Source organism: Martes martes, assembly GCF_963455335.1.
Source record: "Martes martes genome assembly, chromosome: 6".
NCBI classification, from domain to species: domain Eukaryota; kingdom Metazoa; phylum Chordata; class Mammalia; order Carnivora; family Mustelidae; genus Martes; species Martes martes.
Window position 1 is genome coordinate 77178480 of NC_137893.1, and position 21680 is coordinate 77200159.

Below are 21680 nucleotides of genomic sequence, written 5' to 3' on the forward strand. Positions count from 1 at the left end.
GATGTCTTTCTGTGCCTGGCTTATTTCACATAGCATAATATTTCTAGGTTCGTGTTGCAAAAGGCAGGATTTCCTACTTTTATAAAGTTGAAGAGTATTCCATTGTATCAGAACTAGTTCTTTGAAAGGATAAGTGGCTGTTCACATTTTATAGTTTAGAACTGAAGAGAATGAAGAAATAAAGTCCCATTGGGGGAGAAGGATATATCAAGATGCATTTGCATTGCTACTAAAAAGAATAAAAGAGAACTTGCACTTACTCATCTTTTTTGTTCTCTTGTTAAGGACATGTCTAAACATAGCCAATAAAATGAAATGCAGAATGGCTCATATGGTTTGTTCAGTTTTTCATTATAGATAATTACTTTCTATCCATTTATCATTATCTCACTGACTCAGACCAAAAGATTGCTATTTGCTTCTTTCCTTTTTGTTGCTGCAATTTTTTGGTTATTTGAGGCAAATATACTCTTCTTCAGTAATGTAGACGTATTAAATTGTATTGATAATTACTAATACTCTAAGTCAGCAAGTATGTGTTAAGTAACTCTAGAGCACCCATCTCTGTATTTTTTGTCAAGGTTGACATCTACTTCCTATAACTAGACATTTTAAACAGACTTAGCTGCTAATCAAATCATAAAATAGCAATTTTAATACAAGAAAAAATAGTAATATATATATACACATTTACATGTATATATATATATGTATTACATATATACATACACAGAATTATCCTATCCCACTATCAAAGGTTATATAATCCTTAGCCTGCTTGCTGAACTGAATATTATATATAGCTTTTACATGTCTATTGTCAGCTTTTAAAAAGACTTCCAACGTCCTACTTCTGGGAACTAAACCTCTCAGCCAAACCACCACATTCTCACACCATGAAATAAAGTAACTTTAAGGGTTTCACTCATTTGTTTTAGGTTAAGTAACAACTGAAAGGAAGCACACTTAGCTCAGAGAGCTATGCATGTGATGAACAAAATGTCACTTTTTTAACACACTGCCCTTGTCACTGTTTCTCAATATGGTTCTGCCTGTGCATACAAAATGTGGAAATAAATGCTCCCACCTTCAGGCTGTCTGAATGAATACAGTTCATTTTTTAAAAGATGGGCATTGTTTCAGCCCTCTCCCATCAATGCACCATAATGTTGCCTTAAGTTTACAAGGGAGCTTGAATGCAAGAAGTTTCTGCTACTGTCCAAAGCATTTTAACTCTGAAAACTATTGGCAGGTTAACAACCATTGTAAAGAATACTGTTGCAAAGCACAGAGTCCTTTTGTTTTGTTACAAATTCCTAATGTACTCCATACCTCACTGAGTTCTTTTTTGATATTCTCTCTTAACCATCACACACACACACACACACACACACACACACACACACACGCACACACACAGAGGCAATTTGGAAGCTGCCAGAAACTGCAGCAGGATTTAGAGGACTGCACAAACTAATGCTGGACTGAAGTTAATGGGGCTCCTCACCCGCTAGCCTTGGACAGTGATGTTCCAAGTCATTAGCATGTGCTCTGTTTTTGGCCAGCTCCCCCTGGTAGGACTGGGCTTCCAAACAGTCAGAGCCAGAATTTGTAGCAGCAGCACTTTCTGCCTTCCACATGAATGACCAGCGCTCCCAGAGCTAGCAGATTGGTGGCTGCTCCTAACACTAGACCTTTTAGACGGAAGAAAGGACTGGCATTAAGTACTGTGAATTGATTACATATTCTTTATTCTTTCACAAGTCCTATTTAGTAAGGGCTCTTAAAATATCTGGCACTGATTTAGGCATTTTGGGATGGCCCTTACATCTGAGTTTTATGTAGCAACTCAAAGAGCTATTCACTTCCTTGTTACAGCCCAGCCTCCTGACAGTGAGCTGCGCCTTGACTACATTATGTACTTTTCAACAGATGGAGTTTGGGGATTCCTGTGAAATTGCGAACAAAAGCACTGAGACACAGCAGGACAGAGCTAAGAGGGAAAAACAGATAAATATGTCCAAAGAACAATGAACAACACAGGTAGCGTTAGTATTAAGTTAAAAAAAATGACAAGACATTCCAGATTCATAAGAGTTTTTTTCATTACTGAAGAGTTTTAAGAATGGTCGTATTTTATGAGAAAAAATAAAAATAAAACAACAAGGACAAGAAATATTAAAAAGAACATTGCTTCACCATAAATTCAAACAGTCTAAGTTGTTTCAGGTATTTCTAAACATTTCATGTTTTAATTGGCTTCCCAGGGCTACAAGTCACATCCACTTAATCTTGTATTGATTTTCTAAGATGATTCCTGTTACTATGACTACCCCAATCAATTAACTTCTTATAAGTAGCAAGATAATTTTCTTTCTTGTTTTTTTCCAGCGAAGTCTAAATAATTTATTTTCACAAAAATATCTGTTGTTGCCTCTTATGTGTCAAGGAACTACATTATGTTGGTAAAAATGTTTAAGGCCTTTCATTTAAAAACGTGTTTAGAGATTTCGCACAGAGAAAGCATACAGAACTGTCTTGGACCAATATCATGACCTTATCAGTCTGGGTTGTGTTGATAAAAGTTCTCTTTGGCTATGGAAAAGTGCCTTTCACTTGGCCTTTATTACAGGGAACTGGGAGGCTGGCAATCATTCAAGGAGGATTTTCACTGGGAAGAAGAAAATCGTTCTGCCACAGGCCAGCCATTGTGACTTCTTTAGTTAGAATTGTACTCCCTATCCCAAAAACAAATTTCACTTGTAGTATAGCATGAGGATTTGGCATGGGGGAGCACAGTTACGTCAATCTGAGTCTACCTGCTTTTTCTTAAACACAGCCCTAGAAACCACAGAAACAAGATTCAGGAGAGACACTGGTCTTTGGAGTCAGACAACCTGGACTCAGGTCTTTATGTCATTTGAGAGAATTTGGTTAAGTCTCTTAAACTCCCTGAAGTTTCATTTCCTGTCCTACAAAATGAGATCAATATCGTTACCTCCATGGTAGTATGGGGGCTCTCTAAATCTAACTTCTCCATTCTTCTAAGTCCTTTCTTCTGCTCAAGAGATCTTTCCAAAACAAAGGAGTGACCAGGTCATTTGCCTTTCCCAAACCTGCCCATGCCTGGAGAACACAGGCTGGATCACACAGAATGCCATCCTCTGTCCCACTGGAACAGTTCTCAGCCAGCCTTGCTTGCCTCACCTCTGGTCATTTGCCTCAATCCATTACTTGGTCTAGCTACCTCGAAACAAATTTATTATGTACCTTCAATGCCTTACAGCTGTATGTTTGTTCAACGTACTTCCCCAAGTTTTTCCTGTCCAAAATTTTCTTCCTATCCTTGTCCACTTAACAAACTCTTGCTCCATCCTTCCAGGCCAAAGCTATCCCCACAATTGCTACCCTCCCAACTGTGCCTGGAGTTTCTCCCCAAGAAAACAAAGATTAATCTGCACCAGGTGAAACAATCTCATTTTTCACTTGGTTTCCAGCATGAAAAAAAAAATATTTTACTTGGCACCTAACATGAAAATATCTACTTGCTACTTAACCACACAGTGAAGTTATTTTTTAAAAAATGGAATCTGTGTACAGATAACCTAAGCGCTAAAGGCAAAGTATCATGTTATTCAGATTCTCAAAGTTGATCAGCTTTAAGTCTAAATAGTCTAAGTGGCCACTGGATTGTGAGAAAACCAGCACACGTGCAGAAGAAAATGCCACCTGAAAAATGAGGTCATCCACATCAATTACTTTGAGCACTGCTATCACCTGTTAGGTACAAGATGTATCATTTCTAATTTAATACTTTAAAATTGGTATAAATGAATAGACTGAGATTCAGACAAGGCAAGTAATTTGTCCAAGTATTTAGTATGCAGCAGGCTTGTCACCAAAACCCAGCCCTATCTGCTTCTAAAGCCCATTCTGTTTTCACTCTTCCACATTCTCTCTCTGTTGACCTTGCCCTTTGATCACAGGTAGGTCTTAAAAGCAATGGTCTCCCAGGTCTCAGGTGCTATCTCTAGCCAAGTCACTCAAAATCCTCTTGCTTGAGAAAAAGGGGGTTGGTGTGTGTGTTTAGACAGGTTATACAACCACCTAAAGAAGAAAACAGATGGAGCCTCTTGAAAGCACATCATCCCATTAATTAATTACATACATTAATTACATCATCCCATTAATAATATACACCATTAACGTGAGTTTTCTTTCTGGCACTAGATGCAGTGATGACCTTTCTTATTTTTATTTCAACTCCTTAGAATATTTTTTATTTTTTCCTAAATAAATATAACATATTATAACAAGATTATAGCATGATATAAATTATCATTGAGTTATTAAAAATGTCCTCATCTCTTAATTCCCCTGACTGGGTTCATTGGAAGGTATTTACTATTGGTAGTACTGGGAGTCTTGGTGTTGGTAGCAGTTGTGTTTGGCAACCTAAAATTGCATGCATATCTTACTTCAAACGTTTTTTGTCTTCTGTTAATTTAAAAAAAAAGAGTTTATTGACATTTTGCATGATGCATGGATTAATATGCAACAATGTTTCTCACAGAGCCTTTGCAAAGTAAAACAGAGGAATGATTAGAAAAGTCAAAATGTTCCTTCAGTAGAAGACAAGCTAGGAAATCATGCATTTCTCAGTGAATGGAACATTTTAAGCACATCCTCTGTTGTTATTTGGAATTACTATTTTTTTAAATCTAGATATAGATACAGACATAGACACAAGATAGACACATAGATACAGAGCATTTAAAAAATCAATCCAAACTGGAGAAAAACTAAGTTTAAAGGTTAGTAACAGGGGTCCCTGGGGGGCTCAGTTGGTTAAGCATCTGCCTTCAGCTCAGGTCATGATCCCAGGGGATTGAGCCCTGTGTAGGGCTCCCTGCTTAGCGGGCAGTCAGTTTCTTCCTTTCCCTCTTTCTCCTCCCCATTCCGCAACCATCCTCCCTCATCCTCTTCCCCGCTCATGCTCTGTCTCTTGTCTCTTTCTCTCTCAAATAAATAAAATCTTTTTTTAAAAAAATGAGTTAAAGGTTAGTAACGTGTCAAATTTATTCCCCATAAAGAGTTCCTTCTTTTTAGGTTACTTCCCAATTGGCAATCAGGGGAAATCAACCCTGTTTCCTCAACCTGGGTCCTGGGAGAAAGGAAAAGGGACTGAAACGTTCATGGGGAAAAGAAACAAGGCAGCCAGCACAGGCCCCTGCCTGAGGAGGGGATCCTTTCTCTCCCCAACACAAACACAGAGATTTAAATTGACTGTAGCTCCTATCATGCTGACACCTAGCACTTAAAGAAATTCGGATTGTGGCCATAGCTAATGGGGAAGCTCCCAAACACATCCCAGTTGTCAGTTCTACCTCCTGGACTGACTTATAACCCTACTATTACATGACTCCTTAAGGCGTGTAAGTTGGCAAAGAGCATGATATTGAGTCTATTCTTTTTTTTTTTTTTCTTTTCAGTGTTCCAGAATTCATTGTTTATGCACCACACCCAGTGCTCCATGCAATATGTGCCCTCCATAATACCCACCACCAGGCTCTCCCAAGCCCCACCTGTCTATTCTTGACATAGGCTTTTTTTTTTTTTTCAATTTCTTACAAATAATGTGAGTTCTCCAGTTCTTTTGTAGCTGAAAGCTAGCCCAACCCTCATGAAAAAAGTTGGCAAGTTAAATTTAAAAAAACAAAACAAAACAAAACACACACACACAATTATAAAAGTCTGGATTACCATTCTGTCCTAAGTAAATTGGTTGTGGTAAGAATTTTTTTTTTTTTTTTTTTTTTTTTTTTTTTGCAAAGTGAAGGACACTTTACACACTGCTGACAATAGAGCAGAGTTAGGACTGATTCTACCTGATATATGCATTTCCAAGCATGCTTATCCTGTGTTCTCTCTCAGCCCATATTAACTATCTCTATGGAGTTTTTAAAAAGATACTGTTTAAGATAAGACAGGAGCAAGGCTGACTCACCCAGAGCAAGTCAGGAAACCTGCATCAGGAAAAAGCTATGCAGAGAAAAAGGACCAGGGTGCCTTATTCACTTCAGAGGTAAAATCCAAACTGTGAATTCAATTCGGTTAAGATGTCCTACTGCCTGAAGAAGTAGGCCAATTTTAGTGAGTCATCAGCCATCAATTTAGGGGCCTACAGACACAGTCAGAAATTACTATGGAACAGAGATCTGGATAATTTTGGCTATTCAACATAAAAACAATAAATAAAGTCTAGCATTCTGGTCTAATGAATGACAAAGGTATAATTAGTCATTTTAAAACAAGTGATATTTTCAGCAGTGAAAGTTACAAAAATTAACTGTTGACTTGCAAACTTCTAAAATGCATATTGAATATACAGAAAATAAACAGCAACAATATCGCTCAAGAGTTAACTTGCAAATTTTTAAAAGAATTTAAAATTTACTCCAAAACTATTGTATACAAAGTACCATAAAGCAAACTACAGCAAGCAGAAGGACATCCGAAAACTTTAAAAAAGTAGTCAATAGTAGGTTTATGACATGTCACTAATTAATAATTGACTTTCCATTTTATAGTTCCTAACCAGGTAAATGTCACTCACTGGAAGAAGCGCCCTTCCACCAAAACAGAAACAAAAACCCAACTTAAGTCTAGGGAAGTAACTCAGAACAGTGATTCCAAATATTAAATATCAAAATACATATTGACTGACTGCCTTTCTAACAGTTTTTTGGGCAACATGAAGATATTAATGATGAGGGAGCAGGAGGCTGGCTGAGGACAAAGCAAAAGCTGACACCTTGCATCCCCTCTCCATCCGCTCCCCTCGGTGATGTGTGTGGCATTCCTCAGGTACCCCTGACTGCCAAAACAAATAGTTAACTTGCTGAGATCATAATCCCGCAAGACAGAAGTCTCCCTTGGTTTAACAAAGAAGTTACATTATCAATAGCACAATTTCCAGAGGCAAATGACTCAGTTCCTCAAGCCTTAATGTCACCCTCCCCTCCATAAACAAAACTGAAGGAGGCTGGGGTAGAAGGAAATGTAAGTGAAGTTAAGTTTCTTCTATACCTAAATCTCACTAACAAAGACGCTCGATAGCAGGCTTGTGACATTCCACCAGGAATCTCCCAACTATCTTGATGTTAATGGCTTGCCAAAAGACGACATTGATCAAGCCTCGGGTATCCCTGCCTTCCCCAACCTTGTAGAACTCTTTAGCATATGAAAGCTCCATTGAAACCTCCCCTTCCCTCACCTTCCCCCAACCGCAGGGTACATAACCTGCCATCCCTCACAACCCGGGGCAGCAGCTCTTCCTGCCCACGGGTCCTGTCCCCGTGCTTTAATAAACCACCATTTTGCACCAAAGATGTCTCAAGAATTCTTTCTTGGTCATCGGCTCCGGACCTCAGCCCACCGAACCTCACCCAGGTTCTAGAACTTCATCATTAATGATCATATCCCTACTTCAGGAGGTTAAATGGAATAGTAAAGCAAATATTGAGCTAATAATTAATATGCACAGAAAAAGAGAGAGAAACAAAACAAAAAAGTCTAAATAGCTGATAATTAAAATCCAAAACGTGCTCTTTGTTCTGATTATCAAGATAAAAACCTCAGGTCTTCACCCACATTTATACTTAGATATAGTGAGGTTTGTACCCAGGAGTACAAACCCCATTTATTAAAAGGTCCACATCTTTCAACTTTCAACTTTCCCCAATTAGTGTTTTAGTGCTGGTGCTTAAGAACTATTTTTAAAAATGTTTTTATTATGCTTTCAGTAAGACATTTTGTCATTCTAATACATTAGATAAGAGAAGGCAAACAGGAAAGACTGAGAAACCAGGTAATTTGTAAATCTTTACCTGAAGGCCTTCAATAGCCAATCGCAGCATGCTTGGTGTAAGTTTGGAGGCTTGCTTGAAGGTGAAGTTACTCCAGTCTATGATCAAAACAAATCCATTCACTTGAAGCTCAGGATCTTCAATCATGGCTTCTAAAGAAAGTAAGATGGCACGCAAAATATCCACCAGTGTGTACCTATCAGCAACAGAAATGGACTGCATTAATCTAACAACAACTTCGGTCAACACTGTAGAAAGTGTTTCGCACACTGAAAATTTCCTTTAAAATACCTCATGAGTCTGAAAATCATTTTGTTTAGAAATCTTCTTCCAAGAGGAAATTTATTTGCTGCACTCCAGGGACATATTACAATTTAACATGTATTCTACCAAAACAAACTAAAATGCTTTTGAAAATACTTTGTTTCATATTTTACAATGATTTCCTTTACCTCCAGTCCTTCCTATGATTTTCTAAAATCTCACCTCAACTATCCTGAAAAGTAGGTATGGTACTTTTTGAAGCAGCAAGAATGCCCTCAGGAATACTGATATTTCACACCTTCACATCTGGAAATTTTGAGAATGGGATTCGAAGGAGTTTCACCAATAAACAAGAACACTGGGGTTAAATAGCTATGGTTAAAAATGTCAACAGATTTTAATTCCTCATATGGAGTTTATATCACAAAGACGCAATAAAAGAAAGAAGGATATGGAATAAAGTCTTTATCTTTTTCAGCCTTCCACCTTAACACAGTGCCTGGCTCCTTGTAGGAACCCAATGAATGCTTTCTAAGTTCCTGTAGAACGAAGTAGCCTAGAGCGCAAAGGCACTAACTGTAGAGTAAGGCAGCAGAAGAAAGAGCTGAGAAATCTTTTAGGGGTAAATTTGTTAAAATTTGATAACTGGGTGCAGAGACCAAGATGGAAGGAAGAGTAAAAGATGACACAAAGATTTTCTAGATTCAGAGCCAGGGTAAATGGTAAAATCTTTCATCGAAGTCAATAGTGCAAGAAGAGTATACGGTTGGAGGATGGCTGGAAAAGTAGAATTTGGAATAAAGCCCATTGTAGCGTCAGTGAGAAGTATGTAGTACACCCAGAAATATATATCAAGTAAACATCACAAAAAGTAGATCCGAAACTGAGAAGAAAGTTCAAGGGGGAGAATTCCAGAGTCAAAAACACACAGATCCTAAGTTCAAGTAAGTGAAGGAGGTTATGTAGTCAGAGCTGAGAAGAAAATGAAGTAGTGGTTCAAGAAGGGAATCCCAGCATTTCAAGAGGAATCACCAAATTTATGAAAATGTTAACATTTCAAGTTTTTTCCCCTCAGATAATCAGGCAGAGACATCTAGGAAAGCTAGAGAAAGAAATGCTGACCTCAGGGAACGGGTGATGGGGAGGGTTAGTGGATTAGGGGTAGAAATCCCTAGCATGGAGCGGAAGTGATGGGCTCACCAGGAAGACAGTAATGCCATGGTGAGAATAAACCACAGTACCAGCAACAGCAGACATCAAGAGATAATTTGTTTTAGATAACACAGTTTAAGTATGGTTTTCCAAAACTGAGGCCAAATCGAGAGAAACATTTACAGATGTATCATTATTCCCAGGGGAATATAAAGCAAATCCCATGATCAGCAATGGAGACAAGCAGGTTTGCAAAGTTTTCAAGAGCAAATTTCAAGTTTTTTCAAGTTAAAAAAATTTAAAGTTTTTAAATTTAATAACTTTCTTCAAAAGGAGAATCAAATGATCTTTATATAAATCATTTTGATCTCCAAATTGAAGAGAACACACATTAAAACCTCTTAGCTAACCACATTCAAAGGGCAGGTCAAAACCACTCTTGACACTCCAGTCCTCCGTTGTCAAACATGTCACATTACCACCATTAACAGCCCGGCAGGCTCTTCATAGGCAGAACATTGTTATATGAGATCTTGCCAAAGTCTGCCAAACATCTTCCCAAGAGATGGAGGATTTTATGAATTTTATATCTTCAGGAATCCTGCCTTCACTCTTCTCTTTGAAGTTATTTTTCACTGTTTTAATCTACAAATCTGAGGCCACTACAATAAGCGTGTTCGTGTTGGAGGCTTGTCTTGCAACAGTAGGAGCTCTACCATTGCTATTCTTCCCTTGTATGCTGGAAGAAAGCCATAAATAACAAACTAGCACATTAATGCAGCTCTCGAGTCTTGATTGTGCTTCCCAAAACAGCATTAAGTAAAGCCTGCATTTGAAATCAACTTGGAGAGGATGATGCATGGCATGTAGTAAGAAGAAATAAAAACACCAGTAAGGGATTTTACAACTGGGACGCCAGACTATAGAGACCATTGCTTTCGAAAGATAGCAGAGCTGCGGTAGTGCATAAAAACTGTATGCAGAAGACAAGAAGAACACCTGTATCTCCTCTTTGCTACCGATACAATCAAGAGCGGGGAAGCTTGTTCTCCTGCATCTGGCCATGCTAGGATCGGGGGTGCCAACAGGCCTGGGCTGTCCTGGGGTTTACAGCATGGCATCATCTACAATTTACTATCCGTGCAAAGAGCAACCTGAATCACAAACAGGTCATTTCCTCCCCACTCCCCACCCTTTTCTTTCAGCCTGACAAGGAAAAACTGGCATCTGGGCATCACACTGAACGGCCCAACAGCGAGCAATTTCCCTTTGTCACTAAATCAATCAGCCGTTATTAAATTCTTCATTAAGGCTGCCCCCGCCCCTCAGTTTTCATTAAGCCACGTTTCTCACGTCTGGAGCACTTCCTATTAGAAAGGTGCTGAGGGGAAAGACAAAGGGGAAGAATTGTCTCTATTAATGCCTCGGGGTATCATTAGTGCTGAAACTGATGGACCTATCTAGGTGTTTTATATTACTGAGTGGTAATAATAATAATACCTCTATCTGTGTAATCGTTTAAGATTTCCAAGGCAATTTCAAATGCATTACCTTAATCGCCAAACAAGCCCACAGTCTCTATGCTCTCTTTGTTCCCATTATTTTGGAGATGAGGACACAGGGTCTCAGAGAATTCAAATGGTTCGCCCAGGACCACCCTGGCAGGAAAACAAGGAGCCTGGATGAGAAAAGCCGGGTCTTCCTGACACCTCCGTTCTCTGCCCTCCCCGTGCTGCCTCATACCTAGAACACAGTCTCATGAGCTGTTCTGCTTTTTCAGGTCTCCCTGGCTTGTGTGTCAGAAGTCAGACCGCAAGTCAATACCAGTATGGCCCCATGCTGAGTCCCATGACCTGCTCCAGCCTGGCTGCAGCAGCAGGCTTTGGGGAAGGAAAGGCAAGAAGACATCCCTATGAGTCTGAATGGCAAGAGGAGAGGTCTACAAACCCTAGAGAAAACATGAACTCTGAAATATTCATTTGTCTGGCTTGTATCACTGAGCACAGAAGATTAACTGTCTGAGCCTTGCTTTAGTCTTACTGCTGTGGGACTATAGGTGAGTGAGAACAAGTGAATCCCTGAAAATGAAATATCTACAGGAATAATGTCTTTCTTTGGGGGGAAAAAAAGGTAAAACAATGTGCACCTACTGCCACCAGAATAAAATAAAACAAAACAAAACAAAGTAGAACTGGGCTGGAAAAAAATGCAAACGTCAGACTGGCAACTCTTTTTAGGACAGAACACTCAAAACAAAGGTCAACTAAGGGCAGCCTTTGTCTTTGGAGATTTATTCCAGCCACTGAACTTTCTAATTGTCTATCCTGATGTTCAGTCAAGATTTTCTAAAGGATAGATGGAATTCCTTCCCCTAGATTTGTTTTTTTTTTTCCTCGATTCCTGTTGGTAACTGTCTATACACACAGGAAAAGTTTGAGCAATTCACTTGCCACTTGCACAGGCATGGGTAGGACTCAACCGCCCACCGCCTCAGCTTCCTCAGCAGCCAACTGTTGATGTCAGTAAGACCTGCCTTGTAGGATTGTGATCAAGATTTAATAGATTAATGTTTGGGAAGGGCTTAGAAGAGTGCCTGGCACATCACACATGCAATAAAAATGCTTTAAACAAATGAATAAATGAAGTAATTAAAGAATTAAAATGAAACAATAAAAGTTTAAATTCAGTTAATGGAAAGGCGATGTTCTCTCTGAACAGCGCTAAGGAGCCCACAGCTGCCCCTTGGCCCTGAACTTCTGCATGGCCAAACAGTACCCTCATTAAGCGCTTACAGTTATTTAGCACCTTGTGTTTTTTTTCTTCCCGGGGTGGGGGGGGGGGGGGTCAAATGCCCCCTGCTGGTACAAAGAATGCGTTACATGTCTTCATTTGCCCGTGGCACCTACTAATTTCTATGTATGTAACAAATGCATGCTTTTTTTTCTCATTATTTGACTTGAGTACTGTTTGCTCAGTTTGTTACTTGTTGTTATAAAGATATGACATACAGGGACGTCCCCCCATCCCCCCAATCAGGAGTGCTGTTTATTATGTTAGTAAAGTATATGCACCTGCTCTCAGTGATGTAAAAGAGCTCAACCTTCCCCAGAATGGATGAAATGTATTCATTCACTAAGGATACCATTAATTTACTAACCGTTGGCTTCTGTTTTAAAATATCTTTGACCATTTCTTTTGAGGCATCCTTTCAGTGCGGTGTAGTAATCTCAAATCATTTGTTTCTCTTCAACTTTTCTAAAGCTGCATATCTAAAATATGAAAATAGCCCAGTTCAAGCCAGACCCCACCAACATCCTACTTTGAGGTTGGCACTCTTGGTCTTTGCTGTTATTTCATGATTATTTCACTAATTACTGTATAATTGCCCCAGTTTCTAGAGACCGTCCTATTTTTTTCCCAGAGATTTGTTCCAATATTCCACTAACATTTCTCAGGAAAAAATTTTTGTTGTTATTCCTATTTCCATGGTACGAACCAAGGACATAGTCTGGAATAAGCTGCAGTTTCCAGAATATTTGTTAAAAGAGCCTCCTTATAAGGAAGCAGAATGGAAGCTCTGCTGGGACAGAAGTCCCATGGAATCCACACTTGCCAATTCCAGTTTTGACTGAATCTCAAAATCCACCATAACACAGCACCAGATGCCTCCAGGATTTGAAGGGTAAGGATTCCTGAACTTGACACAATATATAACACTGTAAAACAAAACGTTGAAACATATTTAAATAAATACAAATAAATATAAACTTTAATAAACTGAGACAAGAAGTCTTCAAAAATCAGGCCTCAAAATTAAGCCTATATTCTTTTGTTTGTTTGTTTGTTTTAAGATTACTGAGTATGAGTGTTTCTCCCTAATTGCCTAATTAATTGCCCTTGACTATTCCTAGTAATTTTTACTTTATTTTGTTTTATTTACTTTAGTGTACTTCCAGAGAAGAATGAAACTTTGTGGCTGGGATTAAAACAAATTTGTATAGTCTATGGCTGTTTTAAAATGTTAATCTGTTATCAACATAACCTTTGAATTTGGAGACTGACTACATTATTTTTTTAAAGATTTTATTTATTTATTTGGCAGAGAGAAAGAGCAAGCAAGCAGAGCAGCAGGGAGGGGGAGAAGCAGACTCCCCACTGAGCAAGGAGCCCCATGCAGGGCTCAATCCCAGGACCCTGGAATCACGACCTGAGCTGAAGGCAGATGCCTAACCCACTGAGACACCCAGGAGCCCCTGACCACATTATTTTACATATTCACAAGTCAGTCAGAACTTGCAAATATCATTATTTTCTTTTTCATGAAAAAGCCACACAATAGAAATAAATAAACCAAAATAATATGTTTTTTAGGCAAATTCCAGGATAAATTAGAGAATCATGGCATGATGTTTGACCCTCCGGTCTTCTACCCCTTCCAGAGCTTCAATACTGTAAGTGATCACCAATGTTTATCATGACAAGCCAGACAGTACAAGACGGTCAGTGCTTTGGAATTGCCACTATATTAGAAATCATTCCGGTTTAGCTATATTTAATTGTTTTCTAATGGCTATTAACCAGATTCTAAATAAATTCTTGTTTGATGTACAAAACTATAGAGAACTACTTTATAATTCTAATGAGGTAAAATATTACTTACCACCTACAGGGCCAACTATCAGAATGCATGCCATCATTTTGTTTCAGGAGCCCAATTTACTCATGACTACTCACAAGAAGTATGTTCCAGTGAACTTCAACTTCTCAGATACCTCATCCCATACTCCAGAGTCTAAACCAGGATCTACTTTAATTCCAAGCTTCCTTTTCTTAAGATAGTAAAAGCTCTTCTAGCTTCACGTTACACTATCCTCACACTTTACTGTTGAAATCATGTGGACAGTTTGAAGGTATCTGCTGAGTCCTGAGCAGGGTGCTATCATTCAGGAAGGAAACACAGCATATAAAGCATGGAAGACTACCGCGTCTTAGTGATGTATTGTAAAATTCAATTGTTTTTAATTTTTTGGAATTTACTCTTGTTTTCAGAAATTATGTTACACAGTCTGAAAGAAATGGCATAAAATGTATGACTCTCTACCAAGGTATCATCTGCTCAACAAAGGTAATAAGTCATCAGACCCTGTTCTATCCTTGTCAGAAAAACTACAGACCACATTGAAAGTCATTCTGACATTTCAGTATTTCAATTATTTTTATATATGTTAGAAGGCAGGTACACTCTAAATAGTATTATTTTACCTTAGTCTTCTTGAAGATTCCATGTCTCCTATAAAAGCTTGGGAAATGGTCCAGTTCTTTGTAACAACCTGAAACTGACCTGCACCACATTGCAGTATAAAGAGACACTATTTTATTTACAGGCACCATCTCACACACACTTACTGTTGCTAGTCTCCTGAGAAGCACACAAAACTGCCCTACAAATTTCACATAAGAGAAAGTATACATCAGATAACTTCCTACTTAGACTCTTTTTTTCAATACATAACTCACACCAACTCAACAAATACAAACTAACATTAACTCTAGTTCACGTGCTATTATAAATATAATAACATAAGACGTTGTCTTTTTGTTATACAGATTAGTTATTTCCGAGATCTTTACAGAATTTTTCAAAATTTGATTTAAAAAAATCTTGCTTTTCCCTTTGGGAAGTTGGAAATAAGCGGTTTTGAAATAAAGGGGACATTTTCTTCTACCTCATTTCTGGAATTTCCCTGTGTAATCCTGGACATTCCCACCAACTGTCTTTCTAAAACAATGCTATTTCACTTTCTTAAAACAATGCTACTGAAGAAGAAGAAGAAGAAGAAGAAGAAGAAGAAGAAGAAGAAGATTGTTGAAAGCCAGGCAATTCACTGAACAACTCAAGGAATGTGGCCAGAATTATGATCAGATATGCAGTCTGAGACCCAGGTTGTTTGGTCTGGCAGGAGGACCGCAAGACCCAACGCACAGAACAGGGGAGGCGTGGGGACCACGAGATTTGGCATGTGGCAGATCCACCTAACAGAACAGCAGTATGGTAAACATGGAGGAAGGTGGCACAGACTCCATTAAAAGTCAAGTCGGATAACAGGAGGGTATTACGCTAACTGAAATAAGTCAATCAGAGAAAGACAATTATCATATGATCTCACTGATATAAGGAATTTGAGAAACAAGACAGAGGATCATAGGGATAGGGAGGGAAAAATGAAACAAGATGAAACCAGAGAGGGAGACAAACCATAAGAGACTCTTAATCTCAGGAAACAAACTGAGGGTTGCTGGAGGGGAGGGATGATGGAGAGGGGGATACGATGGCTGATTGTTAGACATTGGGGAGTGTATGTGCTATGGTGAGCGCTGTGAATTGTGTAAGACTGATGAATCACAGACCTGTGCCCCTGAAACAAATAATGCATTATATGTTAATAATTTTTTTTTTAAGTCAAATCAGATAAGAATTGAAGCTGCAGAGTGTGGAAAGGAAAGGGATTCAGTCCCAAGATAGGAAAGGGGCTGATGACCCCCTGATGCTGCCAGGAAGGAACTGCCAGAGACCATCCTGAGGCTTCAGAGCAGTTCTTAAGCACATATCCCAGTGAGGGAAGTTACACATACAGATATATACAGTATATATACAGATATATATTTGATATACAGAGTATATCAAGAGGATAGACTTGTTTATCTACTAGTCCTTGTTACTGGATCTATGCAGATCTGAGATGAGGGGCTGGTAGGAAGAAGGGGAGAATGATTTTTTTTTCTAAGAACACAGGAGGAATTTTAGACAAGCTCTAAATAACTCGTATGCCTTCTGATCTTGACATAGGATAACTTTTTGATTATACAACAGGTATAAACAGTATTTCCAACCACAGAAGTAGAATTCATAATTTTTAGTCTATAGGTCCTGATAGAGTATTTTTACAGAACATAGCTTCTCATTTTAACTTCACATATATGAAATTTTAACGTTAAGGATTTTTGTGTAGCTTTAATAAAAATATTTACATACCAACTAATAAATTATCTCCCATTGTAGATTCCCAAGGATTCAGATTTTCATTACTAGTAACCTATCTTTTATATGAAAGAATAAGACAGACAACTAAAACACAGTTTCTTTAGTAACTCTGGAGTAATTAGCTTCCCATACACATGAAAACTGTAAGTGGCTTTCATCTTAATTAGGCTTATAAATCAGTATGAATATTAGTTCACTTACAAAAATAAGTGAAAAAAGTTCTGTTCTATATGTATGCCTCTCTGAATGCAATCTGCCTCTCTAATGGTATTTTTGACAGACTCTGAGATATATTTAAATATAAAATTTCCACAGCTCCCATTTCACTGTAGTTCAATAAACAAAATGCCAGTCTAACTGACATATGGATTACGTTCCTTCTTGAATAGTTTTGTTTTTGCAGTTTTGATATACACAATTATTGGTTTGCATGACTCTACAATCAACATCTCAGGTGGGGGGAAAAAACTTCTTAAAGAGAAATTGTGGCCAAAAGATGGCATTCCACGTGTCTTTAAACTTTGTCACCTGATAAAAATAGAGTGAGATCTTTATAAGTAACAAAAAAAAAAAAATAGACTTCATTCCCCCTCAATAGCTAACTCCAGAAGTTTCTTAGCTTTATGATTCCTTAGGTAGTAATGTGTCTTTATATCTACCCAAAAGAAATCAGAGTAGTTCTCAACTTAGAATTACAACAGGTAACTAAAGAATAAAAAGTTGTTAAAAATACTTACATTCTAAGATTCCAACAGAAAGCCATAAGATCAATAAGCCTTCTCAGTAACTGTAAAAGTCTTTTACAATTGTTCCAGAGATGTTTTCAACTAACCAGATGCATCAAAAGTCACCATTCACAGAACTAAAAATACACCAATGTTATAACAACCAGCTCTTCATGATTCATAGTTCTGGTAACATTTTCAAATCCCATGGAATATACTTAGCTTTGAACTTAATTGAAACTACCTTACACAAGACCCTTTCATAATTTTTTTGTGTGTTTCAGTCCAAGAAAATAATCTTGATTGAGGAAGTGGAACAGTCCCTCTCTGCATTTTTCTGTTACAATGTAGATGAAATACGAATATAATTTCTCCTCCATTATAAGGCAATAGAACTCAAAAAGTCTGCTAACTGACATGTCTGAACATTTTCTACTTCCTTACAAAAGATGAAAAATCACATCAGACAGGAAACACATTCTTTAGATTAGTGACAGGTGTAGAACGAGCGTACCAGTCAGCCTTTATTTTTGGTGTCAGTAGGCATGCTCAGCGACAGAGGGTACAACTCTTCCTTTTCACTGAAGTGACACACATCATATTATTCCTCCATCTACACATCACCAAGCAGAAAAGTTCCCAAGCAACAAAAGTACTTGATCGCGGCTGAATGTCAGGCTAGTCTTTAAAAATAAAACCTCAGTGCTAAGGAGACAGATGATGATGATGGCGATCATGATGGCGATGGTGATGGTGATGATGATAATGAACCTAGTTTATGAATTTCATTAGGAGGAAGGAGGAAAAGTTGCCTCCATTCTCATCCCCATTTCTCCACAGAACAGTAAACTTACTCAAGAGGTGAAAATTTAGCAGCTTTATTTAGAAGTTGAATGATTTGCACTGCAGCACAAAAATAGGGCTCAGGAAGCACTTAAAGCTGCAGTAGAAACTAGGTGCTCATGAAGTAAGAGTTTCAAAGGTAGGAATAAAAGCCCTTCTCCCACCCCTAGGATGCCCACCCGAACCTCATTTTGTTGTTCCAGTTTCTCTTTTCCCCCAGCCAAATAAACAAACACAGCAAAGCTATAAAACCACGACACTACTCAGGGTCAATTCTGGAAAATGGGAGAGTAAAAGAATCCCTAGTATAAGTTTGCATTGAAGATTTACCTGCTCTGATCCCAGTTGGCTGCAAAAAGGACTAGAATCTTCCTGCCATAGTGGTCCAGATTGGCCAGGCCCCCAGGGAAGCCATCCTTCAGTGCCTGCTTGATGCCCGGGTCAGTGGCCTTGAAGCTTTTGAACATGTCCAGGTTCTGCTGCCGGTACTCAAAGTACTGGGCCAGGAGGCGGAAGGCCTCAAAGTGATGAAACTTCCTGGCCCGCAAGAAGCGTAAGATGAAGGCATCATCTGTGCGCAGAAAGCCAATGTCCGGCCTGGTGATGACCATATCCCTCACCTCCTGGATGTCCTGGTGCAGCGTGTCTGGGTTCTCGTTGAGCTCCAAGCGAGCTTTCTCCAGGGTCTCAGGAGAGAGACCAGCTTGTAAATGAGTCATTTTTCTGCTTATTCGTGAACCTTCCGTTCCTCTTGCTGACTGTCCCACAACAAATCTGGCCTTGGCCACCACCAGGCTCTGGCCTCTGGACCTCACTGCTACCTGCTTCCTCTTCTGTACAGGAAATTATTTGTCTTCGTGTCCAGACTAGTACCCTGTTGCTCCTGCTCTCCCACAGCTTTTTTTCTGGGGGATATAAACTTTTCCCACCCCTTAAAAACAATGCCTCACTTTGGTTCCCTCTTCCCTTTCCTTTAAAGAGATGTGGACCTCTGGCGGGACCAACACTCCTTGTCTTTCCTCAATCCTAACACAACGCCCCCAAGCCCACCCAGCTTGCTTGACACTGATCTTGGTCCTGTCCTCTTCTCTTCCAAGATGTAACAAAAACAACCCCCACGCACATCTCAGCCCCAGCTCTGTGATGCTTCTGCGGGCCCTACTGAAGGATGCGCCTGCCAGGGATAACGATGGGAATTCTGATTAATAATAAGGTGGCTCTTCAGCGCTGAGCTCCAGGGCGGGGAGAGAGCGTCTTTGCCAGGAAGAAAAAGAGAGAAAGGGAAAGAAGGGGGGGAAAGGAGCTTATTTTTCCTTCTGCTTATTCAAAGATGTTATTTTTAAAAGACATTTGTAGGATTCTGTTTAAAATGATTATGATCCAATTAGGTGGAGACTCTGCAGATAGCGCACCTTCCCTCCTCCCCTCCTAGACACACCGTGATCTCAGAAGGCACCAGAAGGGGTTTTGGTGGCGTTGGCACCAGCGTGGGCTTCCCCCTCCCCAGCCCCACCCGCAACTTCTGCCTTCCTCTAGCCCTTTATTTCAACGGAATTATCCCGGGGTGGGGAGTGCGCAGGGAGGAGGGGGCTCTCTCCCACAACATACATTTCAAATGCGAGGTTGGGGGCAGGGGAGAAGGTAGAGAAGAGGAGTGAAGAATACAATTAAAATGTCTCTACCTTTTCTGTAAAACCCCAAAGCAAGAGGGAAGAGCAGCGGGGTCCTACCAGCAAACCCGGAGGCGGGGACGCTAAGCAATGCGGCACTCCCTGGCATCCATCAGCCCCGGCTTCGGCGGCGGCGGCGACAGCAGCATCGACTCCTGTCCGTGGGATGGAGCGAGCAGAGAAGAGGGGCGGCAGCTGGGACCCGGGCCCAAGACGCACTGGGGAGCAGCCGTGACCACATCGTCCGCCAGCAGCCCGCTGCCTCTCCCAGCAGGAGGGTGGGGGTGCAGAGCTAGGGCCACCGGCGCCCCAGGTCCTCGCCTGGCCCTGCCATTCGCGTCCCCGGGAGAGCAGAAGGGAGGGAGCGGGGTTCGAATGCCTGGATGGAGAAGGCCACGCGGGCGGCCGCCGCCTTTGTGCGCCCGAGCGGCGGGGCGGTGGGCGCGGCGGGGCGGCTGCCGCGGGGCGCGGGCCTCTCCCGGTGCGCGCCGGGCAGCGGGAGTCAGGCGCGCCCCTCCGGGCAGCTGCTCCTGCTGCTGCTGTTGCTGCTGCTGCGGCGGCGGCGGCTCCGGCTGCCGCGGCTAAAAGAGGACTCGGCTCAGCCCAACTCCTCTCTAATTATCCCAGCACAGATCTAGCTGCGACGTAAGCGCTCACTCAGCTCGCGCACGCACCCCGCTCCTCTCGCCCTGGCTCGGCTGGGTAGGACGACAATTTCCGCGGCATTCACGTATCCTGAGCCCCAACTTTAGCCTTCTTCTCCTCGTCCGCACTCTCCCTCAGCCTACTCGAGCGGGCATCACCTGGCCAGGCGGGGCTGCGACGCCTTGCAGCCTCCCCACACCCCTCTCTCACCCTTTGTGTGTGCAAGACCCCAGAGCGGCTGGCGAGTAACCGTTGTGGATGGTAATTCACATGAACACACGTTTTCTAGGTCCCAGAGGAGATCATTTTGATCCGGAAAGGGTACGGAAATATTTTGTCACTTGCTGCGTTTGTTGTTGACAGAAATGTTTAATTTAGAAAAGAAGACCAGAGTGGTTCCAAAGCATTGTGTGGATGACTAAACCTCCAGAGGAACTTATATGGATAGTATTTCAGCCATAAAGTCTGGCTGCTGGATTATCGTTGAAGAGAATGGAAATGAGCACTGGGGCAAAACAAAACAAAACAAACAAACAAACAAAAAACAAAAAAACAAAACAAAAACCCACAAACAGTCCCAGAGGAAGGAAAACAATAGACACCCCTGGACTCATTTCTGGTCGTGATAAAGCAAATATTTCCGGAGACACATGCCATCATTCCCTTTACTTTTATACATCTGTATACTAGAAGCATCATAAACGGACAGGATTCTCTGAGCTTAACACGACTGTTTAAGGGTTTGAAGAAAAGGAATGTTTTCTCTTTTCAAAGCTCAGTATGTATTACTGAGCATGTCACTAGGAGCAACTTTGGCTTACAAACTAGAATGGGATCCTAATTTCAAGTCAACACAATGCAGCAAATACTTCCTGAGCTCCCCTGTGTGGTGGGCATTGCCTTGGGTTCTATGGATAGAATAAGTGGACTTGAGGATAGAAAAACCTTATCATCCTTGATGACCATTGGAACACTCAGATTACAGGCATAGCTGTTGTTCTTCAGCAATGGTCTTCACGAAAAGAAAAAGAAAAAAAAAAAAAAAAGAAGAGGGATGGCAGAATTCTGTGTTTTATTAAATAAATAAGTGCAAAGTTCAGCAAGAACCAGAATAAGAGATTACAACACACACACACACACACACACACACACACACACCCAGAGTCATTATTCCCAAGGAATTTACTTTAAATAAGGAAGGCAGAAAATTATACACACTCATACACACATATATAAGGTCATTCTAGGACTTCATATAATTATGACTCTTCAAAAGCATTTTGAATGTAATATGAACTATTAAAGTAATTCGGTTCACAGTTCAAAAATTTTTGAAAAATTTATTTTTGGCCAATATTCTAGAACTTGAAGAGAATATGTGTTGTGTGAACTGTATTAAGAGGTTTTTTAAAGAGGTTTCACCAATATTTAGAGTTCTCATGGATGTCTTGTGTTTCTGAAGGTCTTAGGA

At 40.2% G+C, this 21680-nt stretch overlaps 1 protein-coding gene across 2 annotated transcripts in view; it reads right to left on the reverse strand.

Moving 5' to 3' along the window:
- CLVS2 (clavesin 2) overlaps positions 1-19673 on the reverse strand; it is a gene marked incomplete at its 3' end in the record, with an annotated part of 64684 nt that extends 45011 nt beyond the window's left edge. Inside the window, exons 1-3 of one of the 2 annotated variants that reach the window (XM_080806407.1) lie at positions 19625-19673; positions 18225-18724; positions 7890-8064 (exon numbers count right to left, since the gene is read on the reverse strand). In XM_080806407.1, the coding sequence (XP_080662533.1) occupies positions 7890-8064; positions 18225-18613 (564 nt within the window). In that variant the 5' untranslated portion in view covers positions 18614-18724; positions 19625-19673. Of the gene's footprint in view, positions 1-7889; positions 8065-18224; positions 18800-19624 lie in introns of both variants that reach the window. The other variant, XM_080806406.1, reaches the window with a different exon arrangement.
- Positions 19674-21680: the final 2007 nt, after the last annotated feature.